General features: G+C 47.7%; 1 protein-coding gene across 2 annotated transcripts in view; it reads left to right on the top strand.

Annotated features, from left to right (window-relative positions):
- LAYN (layilin) overlaps positions 1-20819 on the top strand; it is a 141103-nt gene that overhangs the window by 43946 nt on the left and 76338 nt on the right. For both annotated transcript variants that reach the window (XM_069614309.1, XM_069614310.1), the window contains one exon: positions 5525-5822. In XM_069614309.1, coding sequence (XP_069470410.1) covers positions 5525-5822 — 298 coding nt within the window. The remainder of the gene's footprint in view (positions 1-5524; positions 5823-20819) is intronic.

Here is a 20819-nt window from a genome sequence, read left to right as displayed (position 1 = left end):
CGCAAGGAAAGGTTGCACACATTGCAATCCTGCTGAACTTATCCTCTCACCTTTTTCCTTTCCCCCGGAAACGCGAGGGTGGGCAAAAGAATCACCACCGAAGAGAACTAAGGTCATTCTCTTTCATGCCCTTTGTGGTCGAGCCATCGTTTCGAAGGCCCACGCCTCCGTCAATAAGCGGAAAGCACCTCCGTCAATAAGGGCAAAGCAGCACTTACTTCATATACCATCACCAATGCGAAATCACACACAGCATTTCTTTGCCCGCATGAATACATTCGGGCCAACAATTGATGTATTTTCACAGGCCTTGGTGGTTCTTAATGGAACCATCAAGGTCATGAGTGTGGACGCATGCATGGGTTATCTAAGGATTACATTTTACAGAATAAGGGGACAGGGTATATATTGTATCACCATTTGGTCGAGCGTTTGAGGAACTCAACTAAGACATCTGGCTCCTTGCGTAGTTGCAGTGATGGGTCCTAATAATGATCTTTGTATGTTGGCAGAGTTGGCCTCAATAACACACCAAATCCTAAAGACAGTTCAAGTGTTTTAATGAAGTTTCTTGAAAGGTCCTCTAGGGGCTGTCCCGGTCTCTCATGTCTAGAGAAAGCAAGACCCGCCCACACCCAGGCCTCCATACCCAGGCTAGTATGTATCGATTGTTTGCCTCTACTATCTAGTTTCATCCTGCCTGATGGCGCAGTCCTAACGGCAATCTCTCCCTGCCTCTCTCTGCATCCTATCCACACCCTCTGATGTTACACATTCCTACTCTCGCCCCTGCTACTCTCCTCCCTTCGCTCTGCTACTGCCCTCCCCTCGCTCCACTGATACTCTCTATTCCACTGCTTCACCACCCCTCCTCCTACTCATTCACCCCCTTCCACTGCCTTATTCTCATTCCACTCACTCTCTGCTCTCCACTTCTACATTCACTCACACTCCTTAAATACAAACTCCCAACACAGTACCACATCCTCCCACCAACCAATACCTCAACTTCTCTGAACAATTGCCTCCACACTCCTGTCCACTGTCATTCCTCCTTCTGCTCTCTTGCTCTGCACCTCCTCCTCCTCTGATCTCACCCAAACAACCCACACCCTCCTGCTTCATGTCCCCAGCTTTATCCTCTGCCTCCTTTTCCCATTGTTCCTCTTCCATGGGCCAATCTCGCCCCCTTTCTTCTGCGCCTGGGAGGTGTTAGACTCCAGAATACATTAAAAGGGTGCTAAACCCCTCCCCATTTCCCCCCCGCGGGCCCGCTGCACCAGATGAATGGCACCCCATTTTGGACAACATTCCCATTCATGTTAGTAAGCCGTGCTGCAGATAATTCCCAGGTAAGCGTATACATGTATATTAAGTCCAGATCCGGGAACTGCTCCACGCCTGGTTTGCACAAGTCTGGATCGGGAAGCTGTGCCGGAGTGTAGAGGCGTTTCTAGGCGGGGGGGGGGGGGGAGCGGGAGGGGGTTAAGGGGGCTATAGCCCCTGGTCTTTTGGTTGTAGCTCCTGAGATTCCATCCGGGGCTACAACCAAAAGACCAGCTAGCCCCCAGTCACGACAATTCCAACATTAGCGTATCCCCCTGCAGGAGTGGCCCCCTCGCCGTGTGTGTCAGTGTTGGTTGGCGGCACGTATTGTTCCCTTCTGCCACATAAGATCCCTGCTTTTCTTTTTTTCTTTTTTTTCTTTCTCTCTCTCTCTCTCTCTCTTATTTTAACTGGAGATGTCTGTCTGGATGCTCTGATGGGCCCCATCTGGGTTCATCAAGGCAAAAAGCCCACGTCAAACCCCCCACAAGTCAGTATAGAACCAAGGTAACAGCAATGGCGTGTTTCTATTGCAAGAGCGGGCAATACAGGCTGCCACCCGTGCAATGCAAGAAAGTGGAGGGACCACACATCAGCTGATGCTTCCCAAGGCGATGGCAAAGCAAACCCCCTATGACTACAAACCCCCCATCGCTCACCCACTCCAGGCTCCATCAATGAAGGTGATTGCTGTGGGTCTGCTGGCATTTTCCTGTCTTCAGCCTACTAATGGAATACCAGCACTTGGGTGTTGGAATCCGAGCCGTCACTTTTAGGTGTGGACTTCAGTCACAGAACTGAGGTGGAAGTAGTTACAGTTACAGTTAAGTATAGATAATAGGGTACATGGTGATGCGTTAGATAAGGGTGGTATGGCTACATAGAGGTTACATAGGGTATGGCATATCACAGCAGAGGAGGTTACATAAAGTTATTATCCGTGTACACATGACATGCAATAAGGACACTGCTGGCTTCGGTGGGTGGTTTAGGAGAATAGCTTTGTTTTGATAGCTTTGCAAAATTCAGTGTGTGAGTGTTGCGATCTGAGGGCTAGTGGGGGGGGCGGTCCCATTATCTGGCAGCGATGAAGGGGAAGCTGACACCACCCCCTTTGGCACGCTTGACTCTATGTACAATCAGCATGTTGGTGTAGGGTGTTCTTGTAGGTGTGGAGGAGGGGGGATATGTTGACTCTCATGGAGAGGTAGGGCGGGGCTGTGTGATGGATGCACTTGTGCGTAAGGGCAAGTGTTTGGAAGAGGACACGTTTGTGGACAGGCAGCCACTGAGCTTGTCGCGTGGCTGCGGAGATGTGTTCCCTTGGTGAACAGGTGCACCTCACCACGCACAAATGAACCAGTGCCCAGAGCACCGACTACATGGTTCTAACTGCTCACTTGGTGTCCTTTTTTTCAAGCCACACCCTGCACACACAACAAGCTGCAATGTGTCTTGCAGCACACAACACTGAGAAGAAACACGCTTCTTGCACAGTTTAGAGAGGACGACGCACACGGTATCAGATATTCACTCCACACTGGACGCGACAGTCACTGACTGACTTGGTTCACACTTTATAAAGTTGGCTACATCACAGCAGACAGTGGCAGCAATGCCGTGGCAGCCCTGACCCACATTCCATGTGTTGTGCACGTGATCAACCTTGTTGTCACATGGTTTCTAGATGACCTCACCCTTGCTGACAGGCTGCAGTGTGCGCGTAGGTTTTGAGCAAACTTCGGCCACTTCCGTCAAAACTTATATAAAACACATTAGACCACTCCCCAGACATGCACCGTCGTGTACACGAACATGTGGCTGCACGGCTCTCAGAGGCGTTGCAAGGGGAGGCGGGGGGGAGGCTTAGGGGGCTATAGCGCCTGGTCTTTTGGTTGTAGCCCCAGATAGAATATCAGGGGCTACAACCAAAAGACTAGGTAGCCCCGAGTCCCAACGGTCCCAGCATTGGTGTAGCCCCAAATCTTTGCCAGACCTAGCAACACCCCTGACGGCTCTGTCAGCAAACCAGTGGCACCTGGTTCCCCTTGTATGCAAGGTGCTATGGCCGTTTGAGGAGTCAACTGTGAGGCAGAGTGAGTCCCGGGAAACCTCACATTGCCTTAGTTAAACCCTGTCATTCCCTTTTCTTCTGGACAAGCGCCGGGGCAACAAACAGAGTGGGGCCCAAGGGATGTGCAAGATGATGCAGCAGGGTAGGAGGAACTAGGGACTTTGTGTGGAAACATGATCACGTGCTTGTGCGTGGAACAATGTAGAAGTGCAACAAAGGAAAGTCAAATTTGACTTTGGGGCACTTTTCCTTGACTAACTTTTGCTGGACCTCGTGGCTAAACGTACACAATATCAGCATCACACCACAATTACTGGCTGGTGCAACAACATTTTGGTTCCCAAACTTCATGACACTTTATATGAGACCAAAATTGTTCCACCTTTTTCCACCATAGTGCAGCAGAAGGGGGTGGGGGGGTGGAGTTCCTTGTGCAGGTGGTTACAAACTCTGGCGCAATTGTAACCTTTCTATTGTGGGACTCTTTGCTAATGTGTGTCATGTGCAAACGTCTGCTTCCTAGTTTTTCCAGACACAGTGGCACGCATGGTATGGGGCATGGTGGGCGTGCACGTGGAGGGTGGCGCCCGCTGATTGCGGTCATGTACGGCGTGGTCGCCCTGCATAGTGTTTTGACAGCCCACACTTGCGCTCCTATGGCCAAGCCCCTTTACCTACAACCCACTCCCTCCAAGGTATCCCTTAATTCCATGATCATTATGGCCAATCCAACGTTTGACAGGTGTACCCGATCCCACCCAAAAGCTGGCCTTTTCAATGTGATCGGAGGGTGCGTGACCCAACCCATGCCCACCGCTTTTTAAGTTCACTTTCCTCCTAGACTCCTGTATCCCTTCATGGGAGCACGCCCCCCGCCATGATTGCCTGGGTATTATTTTGGACCATAGTAGCTCTGCGCCCTGGAGCAATTGCCCATCTGTGTCGATGTTCCCTACATTCTGCTGAGAAGCTCCCTTCTCCCCAGGGTTACCAAGCCGTGTCCCCCCAACTGTATTACAAGCACATCTGGGGGCTTATGGCGCTGCATACTCATTTTCAAGACCCCCCACAATCTTTCCCATAACAGCCCCCCTTTGCGATCCACAATATTTGTGTCTGCGAGAAACCCAAATTGCCGTCCTGTCTTTCCTTTCTTGCTCCTGCCGCTGGTTTTGCAATTAACACATGGCCGACGACCCCTAGCAAAGTGTAATCTGTGAAGAAATGAACACGTGTTACTCCCGATGAGGGACGTAGGCCATACTTAATGGACAGCCCCTCCTTCCTCTTCGGACCCTTTGCCTAGCCCCCTTTCCAAACCAACCCCTCCGCTCAAGCCACCCTCCCATACATACTGATCACAAACTGGTCCCATTCACCGCCCCCCCCATGTCGTACAGTATATATCTGCCTATACTCCTTATTTCCTCATCACCTAGCCCTTCCATGTGCGCCGTTGTGGCCGCACCTATGCGAAATCAGTGTGGCATGTAATGAATGGCTTGAGGAGCACCCTGATCTCTCCAGCGTCGACGCCATTACTTTCTTAAACTGAAATTGCATGAGGGGGGAGCTGTCTGCGTGCAGGAAGAGGTACGCCCTTACACTGACAAATTCATCCATGGTAACTACCAGGCAAAATTCGTCCTCCCCCAGGCTTCTGAAGTCCACTGATCTCCCCTTGACACTCTGATCATTCCTGGAGAATCTTATCCTTACCCACAGTGTGCACCCCCATAATACCCGCATACTCCTTTGACAGTTCCCTGCGCACAGAGTCACCCTTGACTGTGGGATCAATTCCCTGATAGGAAATGCCCCAGGGGGTGTTCATTTTCAAGAATCTGGTATAATCCTTCCTGTGGTAGATACAAGTGGGCCATCGCTGAGGAGGTCATTCGAGGAAAAATTCTGGATATTTAAAAATAAAATACAAGAAAATAAGGATAACTTCTAAAATAGCCAATGAAGTTGGTGGTAAGTGGATTTTTGTTCCTATTTGTTTTGTGGAATCGTAGAATCACATATTGAATTTGTAAACAAGTGCCTAACTCCAGTCTCTTCCCAGTGTTCTGTCTGCCCAATTAGCATTTGGCAAGAACGTGCTGTCTGTTTTCTTTCCAGGGCAGACTGTCTGCAGACTTGGGACTCAGCGGCCGTGCTACAAAATTGTTTACTTCCACGACGCGTCGCGCCGAGTGAACTTCGAGGAAGCCCAGCAGGCCTGCCGGCGGGACGCCGGGCATCTCCTCAGCATCGAATCGGAGGCGGAGCAGAGACTGATCGAAAAGCTCATCCAGAACCTCGCAGCTTCAGATGGGGACTTCTGGCTCGGCCTCCGCAGGCGGGAGGAGGAGCCTGAGAACACGACGGACTGCCAGAGTCTGTACTCGTGGGTCGATGGCAAGAAACCAGCTTTCTGGTAGGTACGCAGCCATGAGTTGTGGGTGGTTAAAAGTGGAGTTTGCTTTTCCATGTCACAGTTAGGGTATGGCATGATATAATTGGGCACTGGTGTTCATACATCACTCCACTGTTATGTGCATATAGGGCAGAGCTTTAACTGGCACCCGAAATCGAGGGGGGTTTGTCTAGTGGGCGTTTCTTCAAAGGGGACATGGACTAATGGGTGGCAGGCAGCCTAGGCAAGTGCTACCGACCCCTGCAAGGCATCCCGTGTGATGATCCCTGCTGCAGCTCTTAGGTAAAGGGGTGCCTGGAGAGGGTCGGTGCCACCATTAAGGAAGAGAAGGTGTGGCGCTAATGCTCGCCAGGCTAGCCCTGGCCCACTTAAAGCCCTGATGTTCTGTAGTATTGATGCATGCAGGCTAGAAATGCCTGGAGCTCTATGTAGAGGTGAGATTCTATGTGCTCTGTGTCTAGAGCACAGAGGCATTTGCATCCAAAGGGGAGCCTTGTGTACATGTGGTGCTAGTATTCAAATGGCATTGCCAGGGCTTTGATATGTTAGTTCTGGTATGTAAGTTGTTTGTAGAGGTGTAGGGTTCTGGTGTTTGATGTAAGTTGGCAGGGGTGTTCAATTTCCAGGTGGCTTATTTGGTGTGCCTATTGTGTTTTTGAAAATACAATTTGACCGTGCTAATTCAGGGAGCAGAGACTGAGATGTGCAGGTTGGTGGGGTGAGCAAACAATCTCAATGGTACATATAGCACATCATGCTACACTGCAAGGCATGAAAGTCATAACAAAGAATTAGAAGTAATATCAGCGTATGAAAAAGGTCTGACCAGGTAAAATAACTTGTGGCCCTCCCCCACGTTACCATAACTGGCCTCTGCAAAGAGAGAGTGAGTCTCTCTCTCTCTCTCTCTCTCTCTCTCTCTCTCTCTCTCTCTCTCTCTCTCTCTCATTGTCCCCACGTATAACAAGTACTTGGGAATTAACAGATGGGAGGATGGGACAGCCTGAAGACCCATCTCTATACCAAATGCAAAGTGCTAAAGTTCATGGGAAGCAGGAACCTTTGGTTCAGAGAAAGGGCTGCCTGAGATATGAAAACTGCAAGTCCTTATTTTCTATCTCTCTCCCTCTCTCTCTCTCTTTCCTCTCTCTCTCTACACTCCCAGCCACCCCAAGTGTAACATGCATCTAGATGGCAGAATGGCACAGCCTGAAGTCTCATGTCTTTACCAAATGCAAAGTGCTAAAGGGCAGCGTTGCGGCATGGACTTCTGATTCAGAGAAAGGGATGCCTGAGATATGAAAACTGCAGGCCCTCATTTTCTCTCTCTCTCTCCCTCTCTCGCTTTCGCTCTCACTCTCGGTCACTCTCAGGTTCACTCTCTTTCACTTTCCCTCTCTCTACTCTCTCAGCCACCTCTACCCCACCCCAAGTATGACATGTATCTGAATAGCTGGATGGGACAGCCTGAGGACATATACCTTTAGGAAATGCAAAGTGCTAAAGTGCAGCGGGACAGCATGGACTTCTGGTGCAGAGAAAGGTCCGTCTGAGATATGTTAACTGCGGGCCCTCATTTCACTTTCCTCAGCATGTTGGAGTTTTGGGGGGAGATTTCATGAAGGCCGACATGCCCAGTTGATGCTAGTCCAGTCTTGGTTTGTATTTAGCATCCTGGGTCCTTCATTTCACCATTAAAAATGCAGAATGAAAAAAACAGCTCTTGCCCAGCATCTCTTGGACATAATGGGGCTTGTTGTGATTTATGCTTAATGTAGCACTTATGAGAACACATTACAATGGGATGTTTTATTTTAGTTTTCTTTTCCGCACCAACGTGTCTAAGTTGTTTGCCTGCATCCGCAGCTGTAAACCTGGTGGCCTAATGGTCCTGGTGTAGCTGTCTACTGAGGTGTACTTTACTGGACTGAGTGTGGTTTAGTGTAAGAAGTGTTGTTTAGGTGAGGTGTGGTTGTGGGGATGAGGTGCCTCCTTATCGGAGCAGTGTGGTCGGGGCAGTGGTATTTGGTCTGGTGGTAGCTTTGTCTTGTGGTGGAGCTGCGGTACAGCGTGTGAAGGTGTACACCTAGTGGAGGTGGGACCCAATGGTCCTGGTGTAGCTGTCTACTGAGGTGTACTTTACTGGGCTGGGTGTGGTTTAGGTGAGGTTTGGTTCTGTGGAAGAGGTGTGCCCTTATCTAGATGTGGTCAGGGGGGTGGTATTTGGTCTGGTGGCAGCTTTGTCTTGTGGTGGAGCTGCAGTACAGCTTGTGAAGGTGTAAACCTAGTGGAGGTGGGACCTAATGGTTCTGGTGTAGCTGTCTACTGAGGTGTACTTTACTGGACTGAGTGTGGTTTAGTGTAAGAAGTGTTGTTTAGGTGAGGTGTGGTTGTGGGGATGATGTGCCTCCTTATCGGGGTGTGGTCGGGGCAGTGGTATTTGGTCTGGTGGTAGATTTGTGGTGGAGCTGTGGTACAGTGTGTGAAGGTGTACACCTAGTGGAGGTGGGACCTAATGGTCCTGGTGTAGCTGTCTACTGAGGTGTACTTTACTGGATTAAGTGTGGTTTAGTGTAAGAAGTGTGGTTTAGATGAGGTGTGGTGATTTGGTCCTTATTGGGGTGTGATTGGTGACAGCTTTGCCTTGTGGGGGAGCTGCGGTACAGCGTGTGAAGGTGTACACCTAGTGGAGGTGGGACCTAATGGTCCTGGTGTAGCTGTCTACTGAGGTGTACTTTACTGGACTGAGTGTGGTTTAGTGTAAGAAGTGTTGTTTAGGTGAGGTGTGGTTGTGGGGATGATGTGCCTCCTTATCGGGGTGTGGTCGGGGCAGTGGTATTTGGTCTGGTGGTAGCTTTGTCTTGTGGTGGAGCTGCGGTACAGCGTGTGAAGGTGTACACCTAGTGGAGGTGGGACCTAATGGTCCTGGTGTAGCTGTCTACTGAGGTGTACTTTACTGGGCTGAGTGTGGTTTAGTGTAAGAAGTGTGGTTTAGGTGAGGTGTGGTTCTGTGGAAGAGGTGTGCCCTTATCGTGGTGTGGTCAGGGGGGTGGTATTTGGTCTGGTGGCAGATTTGCCTTGTGGAGGAGCTGCAGTACAGCTTGTGAAGGTGTACACCTAGTGGAGGTGGGACCTAATGGTCCTGGTGTAGCTGTCTACTGAAGTGTACTTTACTGGGCTGGGTGTGGTTTAGTGCAAGAAGTGTTGTTAAGGTGAGGTGTGGTTGTGTGGATGAGGTGCATATATGTCGAGGTGTGGTCACGGGAGTGGGATTTGATCTGGTGGCAGCTTTGTCTTGTGGTGGAGCTGTAGTAGAGCTTGTGGGGGTGTAAATCTAGTAAAGGTGGGACCCAATGGTCCTGGTGTAGCTGTCTACTGAGGTGTACTTTACTGGACTGAGTGTGGTTTAGTGTAAGAAGTGTGGTTTAGGAGAGGTGTGGTTTTGTGGAAGAAGTGCGCCCTTGTCGTGGTGTGGTCGTGGGAGTGGCATTTGGTCTGGTGGCAGCTTTGTCTTGTGGTGGAGCTGCAGTACAGCGTGTGAAGGTGTGAACCTATTGGAGGTGGACCCAGGACTCAATGGTCCTGGTGTAGCTGTCTACTGAGGTGTACTTTACTGGGCTGAGTGGTTTAGTCTAAAAAGTGTCGTTTAGATGAGTTGTGGTTGTGTGGATGTGGTGCCTCCTTATTGGGGTGTGATTGGTGGCAGCCTTGCCTTGTGGTGGGGCTGCAGCACAGCTTGTGGAGGTGTGACCCAATGGTCCTGGTGAAGCACTGGAGTTTGATGTCTAGGGACGTGTTACAGCCTGGGCAATCACTGTGTGCCCCTTGCACAACTGCATATCCGAAAAACAGGTGCCTGAGCCAGAAATGTCCTGCATCCAGGAGGCATCGGCGCGCGCCCTCGTGCACACACTGTTGCTCAGGCACAGTGACTCAGACATAATTGGAAAAGGGATCTGGCACACAGTGACTGCACCGCCCCCTCCTTGGATTGGTTTTTGCAGAATGCTGATAATTTTCATCAGACATAAAGGGAGCTGCTGGCTCTCTAGGGGCCTGCAGTCTCAGCAAGCGAGCCAAGCGTTCTCCCCCGAAAGATCGACATTTAGCAAGACAGTTTCCTTCGGAATGAGAAAAAAGTCTGTCCTTCCTTCACACGTGAGCCAGAATGTGCACGTGGAAAATGCTGCAAGCTCTGCATCTATTGCAGCCAGCTCTCCCCTGGCTGGGAACGCGCTTGCGTCCTTCTGCTTTCAGAGCAGGGTAGGACCAGTGCGCCAGCTTACAGACACGAACCGTGCCAGGCTTTCCTTTGCTCAGCAAAGGCTAAGGGCCCGATTCATGGAATGTGTTGCACGGTTCAAAGTGACTTTGCACTGCCGACACAAACCCTGACTCGCTATGCAAAGTGTATGTTTGCAGTGCATAGTCATTTTTGCAGTACAAAATGACTATGCGCTGACTTTGCACTGCCAAAATACACTCTGCACAGTTCCATGAATCAGTATTGGCGTCGGCAGTGCAAAGCCACTTTTCAACAGTGTAAAACATTCCATGAATCGGGCCCCAAGTGTTTGACAAACTCGGGGATGGTCTTAAACGGTAACCACGGCATCCTCCTGTTCAGCCCCGATATACGTGCCTCCTTCCCCTCAGTCTTCAGACACCATATTGGACCACCTCAGTGTCCACATGTTAAGAATTCAGTGTTTTAATTAGGATGCGAAATCAAAGGGGAGCTCTGACAAGGTGTGAGATCTGAAGGGGCCTGGCCTAACAGGGTGGCATTCGGCTGTGGTAAGGGGCACTTCCCACCTCTCCTTTTGTTAATTAAATGTGGCACCGACCCCCCCTACAGGCATCTCTTTAACTAGAGATTCAGCTATTATTCACCGTCTCTGGGAAAGAGTGATGAACACTGCATCCTTTTAATTAAAGGGATGCCTGGTGGGGTTCAGCACCCTCCCTACTCAACAGTCAGCACTGCTTCAGCTAAGGCATTTTCCTCTGAAGCCTGAAGCTCTTGCGCATACGCGAGAAATCGGATTGGGCCGATATGAGGTCACCCATATTCGCAAGAGGCTTCAGGCAGTGAAAAGAATGCCTGGTCTTGTAGCAGCCTCGTCAGATGCAGCTACTATGGGACGTTAGGGAGCCCTGGCAGCATCCCATCGCAGAGACAATTTACTGAGACTGCCAGGGCTCTGTCACGGATAGACCCCGCCCACTTAAAGCCCTGGAAATTCCTAACTGCAATCTCTACAAAGCCATGATGTTCCAGGAACCTCATTGGCTTTATTCGTTTTGGCTATTAGGTGGGAAGTGACGATAGGTGAGAAATGAGGTGAAAGGAGGGGCACACAGCCTGTGAGTGTTGTTTGTTTTCTTTGCCCACACATTGACTGCCCATGGCCATGCTAGTCCCCATGACCATTCCCTCCCTCTGTCTGCCCCACCCCACCCAAACACAACCCCTGGGGTCTCGTTGAGCTGTGTCTCTGTGCTTTCTGAGCTGCCTTCTGAAAGGTAGTGGCTTAATTACAGCTGTTCGCCAAGTAAACCAGCTCCTGATGTAATAAAACTGTCTTAATCAAATGAGATTTCAGCCACTTGATTTATAAGCAGTATGTGTATGTTTGCATCTGTTCCTGGCACTGAATTACTGTTAAAGCAAGCATTGGCAAAGCCAACAGTTTTAGCTATGCATACGGATTAGATAGACATTTGGCAGGCACTGCCATAACATGGCAATGTACTTGTGCCATTTGCCAGCTGTTGGCATCTTATCACCAGGTACCATTGTGACAGCGCCCGGAAAATGCGGATCCCATGCTTACCCAAAAGCCAAAGCTATTGGCCTTGCTAATGCTTAGTAAGGTGCACTTGGCACACATGATATCATGGTGAAGTACTGCATTAATTCAAGGGAAAGAATGCAGCATATAGCCTTCTCCATCGAGCCTCTTCAACGACGGCCTTAGTCAGGGTCGGACTGGGGCATAAAATTGTCTTTTGGCACCAATGCAAAAGTGGCCCACGGTTGCAAATGGAAATTCGTTTCCTTTGGTGACAGACTGTTTGAATAGTTCCCACGGGCGAGTTTTTTTGACAAAATGCGATGCAAATTGTGCATTTTAAAGAATATTTCTTCAGCAACACTTGTCAAAACTACTAGCCGTATGGTGAAGTAACTCATCAAACTGGCCCACATTGGCCATAAAAGTGACCCACTTTGACAAATAAAAACGGGCCCACTTCAGCATTTTGCGTTTTTGGTTCAGGCATTGCCCTATTGCCATATAGGCCAGTCCGAGCCTGGCCTTAGTTCCACCAAACACTCCACCCTTTGAGATAGACCTGCAGACTGCGGCCTTGTCACTTGATCACACAAGTCAGATAAAACAACACTGTTTTTTTCCTGATTAAATAAATGTCTCAGGTTTACTTAGGCAGTAACTTGTCAAGGCCATATCAAACCTGTTCAATTCGCTACAAAAAATACATATGGATACATCACCTGCGGGCATTTCTGCATTGGTATATGATATCTAGTCATGACTTACACAGTATTTACGTCACACACTATGGGCTCGTCCGCAGCACCGGTTCGAGGACGTGTGAGGCCCTGTGTGATAAAAGCCGTGTGGGGGACCCTAATTTGCGTAGCGATTGACATCACAGAAAGTGAGGGCAATCTTTGATTCTCAGGGGCAGCATTGCAAGTTACAACGTAGGATATTTCCATAAGTAAATAGACACATCGTGTTGTGATGCATTATGTATAGTCACTGTGAGCCACACTAAAGTCTATTTAACTATGATCACTGTTTATTTTTCATAGTGAAAACTATGAAAATGATTAACTTTTAGGGCCCTCCTATTGTGGCAGACAAATCACAGTGAGGTAGAACAGTTTGCCCAGGATCACACACTTTAGTTCAATAGTGAAGCCAGGCTTTGAACTTTTTTACGTCCATGTTGGTACTTCTCAGGTCTCAATCGTTCAAATATGTATTAATGTTAAACATGAAAAACACTACTGCGTTACAGAAATGTCGTGAAAAACATGCAAGCCCAAGTGACCAATGTGCAGAACCTTATCAAAAAACATTATCGATGAGAATGATTACAGTTTTATTTTTCCGGTTAGGACGGGACAGTAAGGTGAGTGTTATAAATGCCCTATGGTTTATAAACGTGCTTTGAAGACTTAGAGGCACGCAGCAAAACAAGCAGTGTGATAGTTATCTGCTTGTAGTCATTGTTTACCACAGACATGCAGAAAGTACATTTTATTATGCACATTTTAAGTCCTACAAAAGGCAAAGCCTTTTGTGTTCATCTACAAGCATGTACCACTCAAATAAATAACCTAGTTGATCTAAAATGCAGGGTTTATTTTGTGACCCAGCTTAGCTGTCTTTAAAGAAGGCAGGGATGTCAGTGGTTAACTGGAGTTGTGCATGTCAGGGTTTAGAAAAATTTAAATCATGCCTTCGTTTCCAACTGCGGCTTTCGAGAGGTGTTGGTGATATACACACTACTCTGCTGTGAGCTCTATGCAGTTGTATTGTGACATCTTAGTAGGCATTGAAATTAAGTTAAATTGGAGCAGCTGAAATAGATAACAGGGCACGGCATTAAACATTATATATCAGCAACTAAAATATTCATGCTGTTTTACAACTCAGAAAAGTGAATTAGTCATTTACTTAATGATGTTTGCCCCTGCTTCAAACTATGGTGGGTGACCGTGGAGCAACTAGTGTCTGCTCTTTAGGTTCAGGAGGATAGCTCAGGAGCAACGTGCTCGCCTTGGAAGCAAGATGGCGCGGAGCAACACAGGTTCAATACCCGGGTCCGTGCCTAGAAACCTCTGGGTATTAAGCGTGTTATAGATAACCAATTGCAATAAGATGGCAGCTGGAGTGTGGGGGTCCCTGGCACTGTCATTCTTCTCCACCAATCCAATGGAGGAGCCTTGCCACTTGAATGCATCTCATTGGTTGGTGCTGGTTACGAGAAAAGGCAATGGAGGTTACACATGTTTGGTGACACTCATTATGAGTTCACCTAAACCAGAAGTAAGATACGTTGGGACGTGAAGATACTCCACACAAACCTAACACCAGTTCATAAAGCGACCACTATCATGGACATTAACCCTTGATATGCGCTACTCCAATGATTTAGACTTAGGAACAAAGTGTGTGCACTTTGGCTGCAGAAATAGGTTTAGAAAGTGTTCTTTCTAGCATCTGAAATTAGAGACGATACCTTTCTCCACAGCCAACTTTCCATTTGCTATTCTAATTTCCATGGCAGATAATGATCAGGTAACTATGTGATTATCCAGAAATGGCATTTGGTCACCCTGAGTTACCTGGGGGAACCCAGACGTGGACACCTTGCTCGCTGTGGTCAGAGAGGCACAGCTCCACCTCACTGATGAGGCCCGGTTAGGCTGAAACACATGTCTGGGGTTGCTGTTGGTACTCTTGTTCAGATGAGGTTTGCCTGGCATTGTGATGCTGGACTACCCTTGTGGGTGGGACAAACACAGATATGCAGATGGTTATTCCTCCTTTGTGAAAGGTACAGTGAGCAAAAAGTGATGGCTGCGGAATCTCAAAGTGCGAAAAAAATACAGAACAGGTTATCGTGCCATGTTCTTTCTATAGAGGGGCGCCCGCTACCTTTTTTGTAACTATTTGAATATGTTTGTATAGTTATGTCTACAACAAGAATATTGGGTTATACAAATATAAATCACTCTAATCACTCTTGGAGTAAAATGAACATGATATCTTGTTTATGTACACCTTTTGTACTACAGGTGAAATAGTCGTGCAAGTCGCAGTAAGCAGCAATCGGGCGCACGCGTCGCACGGATCCACTTTCTCAAGGCCCGTGTTGCTTAACGCTCTAGCCAGTTTATTATCAAAGTTTTCACTAATCCTCTATTGGTGACACTAATTAGTTGGATCTTGGTTATTGAACAATGTGGTCCTTTGTTGGAAGGTTTGATCGTTGTCTGCTTTAAGAGTCGCAGGTGCCAAGCATGAGTCGCTTAATCTTTTATATGAAACAACATTTTTTTTAAGTCAGGCCTCTATCATAACTTGTAGCCAGAAAGGTTTGACTCCTGGTACGTCCCACTGACCCACTCACAGAATGAAACCTTTTAAAAAAAAAAATAGAGATCCAACAAAAAAACAACTTACAATTCCAATAAGGTGAGTAGGGCACTAACATACGGTAACAGCCGTCCACTCACGCAACATAATGACTGCCCTCGAGCACGAAAGAGGAATTTGCCATAGTGGGGAACTGGGAAAAACATCTAGGGGCACTTCTCCTCCCTTTTTGCTGGACAGGCTTCTGATTCAGGGTGGGGGGCACTCTTCCGTCTTTAAGGCGATGGCCCTTCCTAGATTTGCAGACGATATCAGGGACAGCCCAGAAATAAACATGTCTTGTGAGGACATTTCTACAGTTATCAATTCCCTCCTAGACTCTCGGCCCTGATGGAATAACTCGGTTTTGCAAGAAATTCAAAATAACCCCAGTCTCCCAAATGGAGCCCATATGTAGTCACTGTCAGGAATCACGCTTGGTTGCTCACGCAATCGAACATTTTTAATTATCTCTTCCTCTTAAAGCTAATTAAGAAGCTCACTAATGCCCTTCATACTGCCATAGGACGTTCAAAATCATTCTAACGTCCCCACCAATCACATGCAATCACTTCCTATACAAGCCTAGTCAGCAGGTAGTAGAGGAAATGCTGAAGCCATTGGAGAGATTTGTAGTTTTGCTATATGACCATACTAGCAGCGACAATCATATTAACGAGGCAAGAAAACACCTATTTTCTCAGAAAGGTAGAGCAATTGACAGTATACCTCCCACTCAAAATGTGCTCATTCAGGATACAAAAGAGCTGTCTACCAGGCTGGTTACTGCTGCGCCCAAACTATGGTCGCAACACCACAGCATCCATCGCCAAGTGATTGGCGGAGGAAGAAGAAGGCTGAAGATGGATGGAAATATCCTGCACAGCCCCACTAGAGGCTACACAAACTCACAGGGAACTGTTACAATGTGGTTGCAAGAAAGGCTGCACACTATATTGCAAGTCTAAGGTTGCCCTGCAGTGCACTGCTGTTTGTATTTGTGGCATGCTTTGTACTGATTGAAATAAGGGGGTGGGTGCTTATTACCAATCATCTGTTTCAGGAATAGTATCAATAGCCATTCACCAATGAACAATAACATAAAAAATCAGTAATGTAAGACACTATATTTGCATTAGATAGACGTCAAACAATACTTGTTAATGGCTTTGTTTTTCTTCCCTAGACTAAATCAATGAATTTATATATTCTGCTATAAATTATGCGGGGAAAACATTATTATTTACTATTAAGCTTTATGTATACCTCTAAAGTGTACAGTAGGTACCACATGACCACAAGTAACCAAGTAAACGATTTAACAATGAACATCTACAAAAGTTAAGATACCTAAATGACAACCAGTCGCCATGTCTTAAAAAGGACTGCAAACTTTGTTACTGGAAAAATCTGAGATGGCCTAATAGCCAAATATGTTCCTAAGCGTGTGGTTTAAAAGTGTGCCAAAATTCCTGGTTCTATCATCAAGGGCACAATTGTTTCACCTATCTGCCATACTATTTGTGGTGTGATAAATGATGCATCCAGCTCACACAAGATTTACTCTTGGGGTGGCAAACCCAAGATAATGGTAATATATGGTTTTCATGTAGCTCACCATGATAGATTCTCCTTTGCCCTCCTTTTGATGCCAAACAAGCATTCGACCGAGTGGGACGATCTTTCAAAAAGACGTTTTTACTAAAATTTGGTATAGACCCAAATTCTGCAGATTCTTAAATGCTCATGATGTCTTTCCCCAAATAAGGATCGGAGTGGAGAAGGTTTCACAGACCCCCAAAGGTTCACGGATGGCCACGTGCAAGAGCAGGGCCTGCAAGTCGTGCCGTTACTCAAACCAGCGGTTGATCCTGGCAGTCCTCGGGGGAAGCCACGGCAGGAAAGCCTCCTGTGATCCGCGTGGCAAGCACAAAGCTCTGTCTGTACCTGATAGATACTTTGTTTTTCCAGAGTTAGGCAGCTGCTGAAAGGGGTTCATTTACTTACCAAGGTGGTCACTAGCAGTATTTGGCCCACAACCTTGAGTTAGTCTGGCAAGGAGACTCTGAGAACGGGAGGGCGCTAGGATGTACAACGCCGGAGTTTGAAGGCCTGGCCTCAACAAAGGGGTTTCCAATTAGTTCCGATTTTTCACCAGAGCGGGGCAGTTGCAGCTGATGACTTTATCCACCATGGGCCACCTAGTCCGTTCTCCTTGGCATTCTGCTGAGAGCAACCGCCCCCCACTCTTTGATTACATTTCCTGTGAGCCTCCCATGAGCGCTAGGAGTGGGGAGCCTATGGGAACCCTCCTGTAACCTACATCCTGAAGATGGGAGTAGCACCTGCCCCCCCCCCCACCTCTCCCGGGGACACCCCAGTTCCACCCCCCACCTTATTATATGGGGCCTTGTCACAACTAGGGTGGCCAACTGTCCTGTATTTTGCGGGATTGTCCTGTAATTGGGGACTTTGTCCTGCAGTTTGCAGAGTGGCTGTGCAGGACGCAAGTTGTCCCGACTTGCTTTGTTCCCTGGAGAGTGACTCTCGGGAGACAGCAAGTCAAGACAACCTGCCTCCAGCACAGCCACTCTGCAAACTGAAGTGGCCGTCTACACACCACGGCGCTGCCACCTGCTGCTTTCTTTCTCTGAGTGGCTCCGCGGCCACGGCTCCTTTTGAGGCTGCAGGTCGAGCTGTAACACTCTGACACCTGTCTTCATTCTAATGCTAATGCTTTGTTGCTGGGGTCCTGGTGGTTATGTTTGCAGTTGAAAAACGTGACCATCACCTCCCAAGGACAAACCAATTGCATTGCAATTTAGCCAGGTGTTAAGAGCCATTAACAAATTTAAATTACAAATGGGGCGGGCCAAACGTGAATGACGCTGTGACGTCATCGCCGTCTTGTGGGCAAGTGTCTCGCAAAAGGATATCAAAAAGTTGGCCACCCTAGTCACAACTCACAGTTTAACAGTCCAAGTAAGCTCTCTCCTTGGCATTCACAGAAATCTTTGCATTCCCAGTCGCTTCCAGGTTGTCATTACCAGTAAGCTCCCAATTGGTAGTCATAGTAAGCGTGGCATCCCCATTAACGCCTAGTATAACATTCCGAGTGAGTCTCCAGTTTGACATTCACAGTAAGCTTGGCATTCCCAGTGATGGCAGTAGTTTGCCAACATTCCTAGGTTTATTGGAATTCAGTATTTCCTCTTCAACTGTTACTTGGCAGCCTGATTCCTGCTGGCAGATGAAAAACATTTGCTATGACATTCAAGTGAAGGGATCGCATGGGGTCGCGTACACGCCCATTTAATCAAAGAGGGGTTCCATTGCAACGCGCTCACCTTGGAAACAAGACAACATGAAGCAACACAGGTTTGATCCCCGGGTCCGCGCTTAGAAACCTCTGGGTATAAAGTGCGCTATTAATACGCAACTAAGACATATTCCTGACATATTCCTGTAACAGCGCCTCGATGTCCCCGGGCTGTGTGAGTGCTTTAAAAATGCAAATAAATAAAATAAATACATTGTTTGGCTTTGACTTCGTGTCACGTGACGTCCCTCCGGTGATGTTGAGCATTCCATATGTTAATTAGGACTTGTGCCCTAACCCTTTGAGGGTTTTGTAGGTTAATGAAATATCAAATGGGCAGGCAAAGGTGTATGTGAATTCCCAAAAGTTTCCTTGTCCGTTAAAAGCGCCATTTTAGGCTTATGCCGCTGAAAAATGCAAACAAGTGCAAGCTGAAAGCTTACCGAATTTAGAAAGGCTATTTCGTTTGCCTTCACTCAGTGTCTTTTGGGAACACTGAAATTCTGTTATTCAGTTTCTGAAAAAGATTTACCATCAAACATGGCTTTAAACCCACACGAAAAAGAGCAATTAGGCGACTGAAATAATACTGGGAACCAGTAGATGGCAACAGCACTCCATGAAAGGAAATGTAGATACTTGTGCAAAAACACGTAACACTCACTCAAGATAGTTATCAGGGTGTTCAGATCACAACACTTCGGATTTCTAAAAATGTATCATTTAAGTAAGCAAAGCAATATCAACTCACCCCTTCCCCACTCAGCCTATTCCTTCTTCTCTCACCTGTGATAATCACCTGAAAGGGCCAATAAACCCGTCCACAATTGAAAAAGTGGTTTAAAAATATATGTAGATGTGTTACATGTCAAGTTTGGACACATCTCAAGACTTAACATTTACTTCCGCGCACAACAGACTAGCAGCAGTGCACCGCCATCTTGAACCAGCGGTAGTTCCTGAATGACTTTGGTGGAGTTTATGTGACGTGGTTTAATGCAGTGGTGATGACCAGGGAAGGGGGTGGAGGGCATGGGATTCGGGTGCAGGGGGGATAGAGTTATTCATTCCTTGCCCGATGCCCCACAAAGTGGAATGGAAGGAAACCTCATTAGGATGAATTCAATGTTATGTTGGGGGCTGAACCCGCATCCCAAGTGGAAGGCAATGAGACCGGCGGTAGCAGTGCCGGTAAAACCAGCACCGCTGCTGCTGGTATTTTTTTCCGGCGCCCGTGAATGGGCAATTATCTGGTCATTATGGCCCTGCCGGACTGGTAATTGCCCATTTTCCGGCGGCGGAATGAAATGCTCCCCATTCCATAGGGCACAATGGGAATGGGGAGGTCGGATGCACCGGCACCATTCGTGAATGGTGCCGGTGCATCCGACATGCTCTGCTCGCGGGTGCCAGTACGCCCGCCATGTCAGACCTGGCGGGCGGTAAGGCACCCGCGAGCAGAGCTTGTAGTTTTCCGGTCCGGTAACACCGGTACCGGCAAGCTTACCGGTGCCATTGTTACCAGAACGGCTAACTTATAATGAGGCCCAACGTCTCTCTATTTCGTTGAGCAGCAGCAGACAAAGCAGTGAATGCACCAGTTGCTTGGAGGGGCAGCCATGTACACCTCTGAAATCCCTGCCTTCTGAGCCGACCATTGTTTCTTCAATGCACCGCTTCCATCAGTACAAGGAGGCCTCCTCTCCCATATGCTATGACAGATTATTTATAACGTATAATTTAATACCAGAGTTTTCTGAGCGTTGCCCCGGGGATCAAACCTGTGTTGCTCCGTGTCGTCTTGCTTCCAGGGCGAGCATGTTGCCGCTGAGCTATCCTCCTGAGTCTGTCGCTGAGCTATCCTCCCGAGTCTGTCGCTGAGCTATCCTCAGAGTCTGGGGTCCTCTTGCTTGCACAGTATTGCATGTCCAAGAAACAGGCTCAGTGCAAAACAAAGCCATTTCCTTAAAGTGACAACCACTAGTCGATTTCCATATCTCATTGTATGTGTGGTTTATGGCAGGAATGTTACTTGTATACACATCATTTATTATACATGATAACATGTCAGTTAAAGTACCCCCTAACGTACCTTATGATGTTTGCAAAACACTGAGGAGTTCCGTGAGGAAATGAACAAGATCACAGAACTCTGAGGTCACCTGCAATATCTTTTTTACATTCAGTAATTCCCTGAGAGCAATATATAGGCTAGCCTTCACAATTCTACTAAGTGCAATACAGTGGTAGCCTTCACAAATATTCTAAGTGCAGTACATTGGCGACCCTATATAGCCCTCAGGGTCAATGTGTTGGCATTTCTGATGAGTATCGCAGTGTCCTCAAAAACGTACAGGTTAGGGAAATAATTTTGGTGAATATCTATTTGGACATTTGTCTTGGTTATTGTCTCTTACATAAAAGATACTGTCTTTGACATGGTTTCCCTTAACTCCTGCATCGCCCACTCCTTTGAGCGTGGAGGTGTTTGTTCGGAGGCTG

Source organism: Ambystoma mexicanum, chromosome 9 (genome assembly GCF_040938575.1).
Source record: "Ambystoma mexicanum isolate Mex_15411 chromosome 9, UKY_AmexF1_1, whole genome shotgun sequence".
Taxonomy (NCBI): Eukaryota; Metazoa; Chordata; class Amphibia; order Caudata; family Ambystomatidae; genus Ambystoma; species Ambystoma mexicanum.
This window is presented reverse-complemented; position numbering and strand designations above follow the sequence as displayed.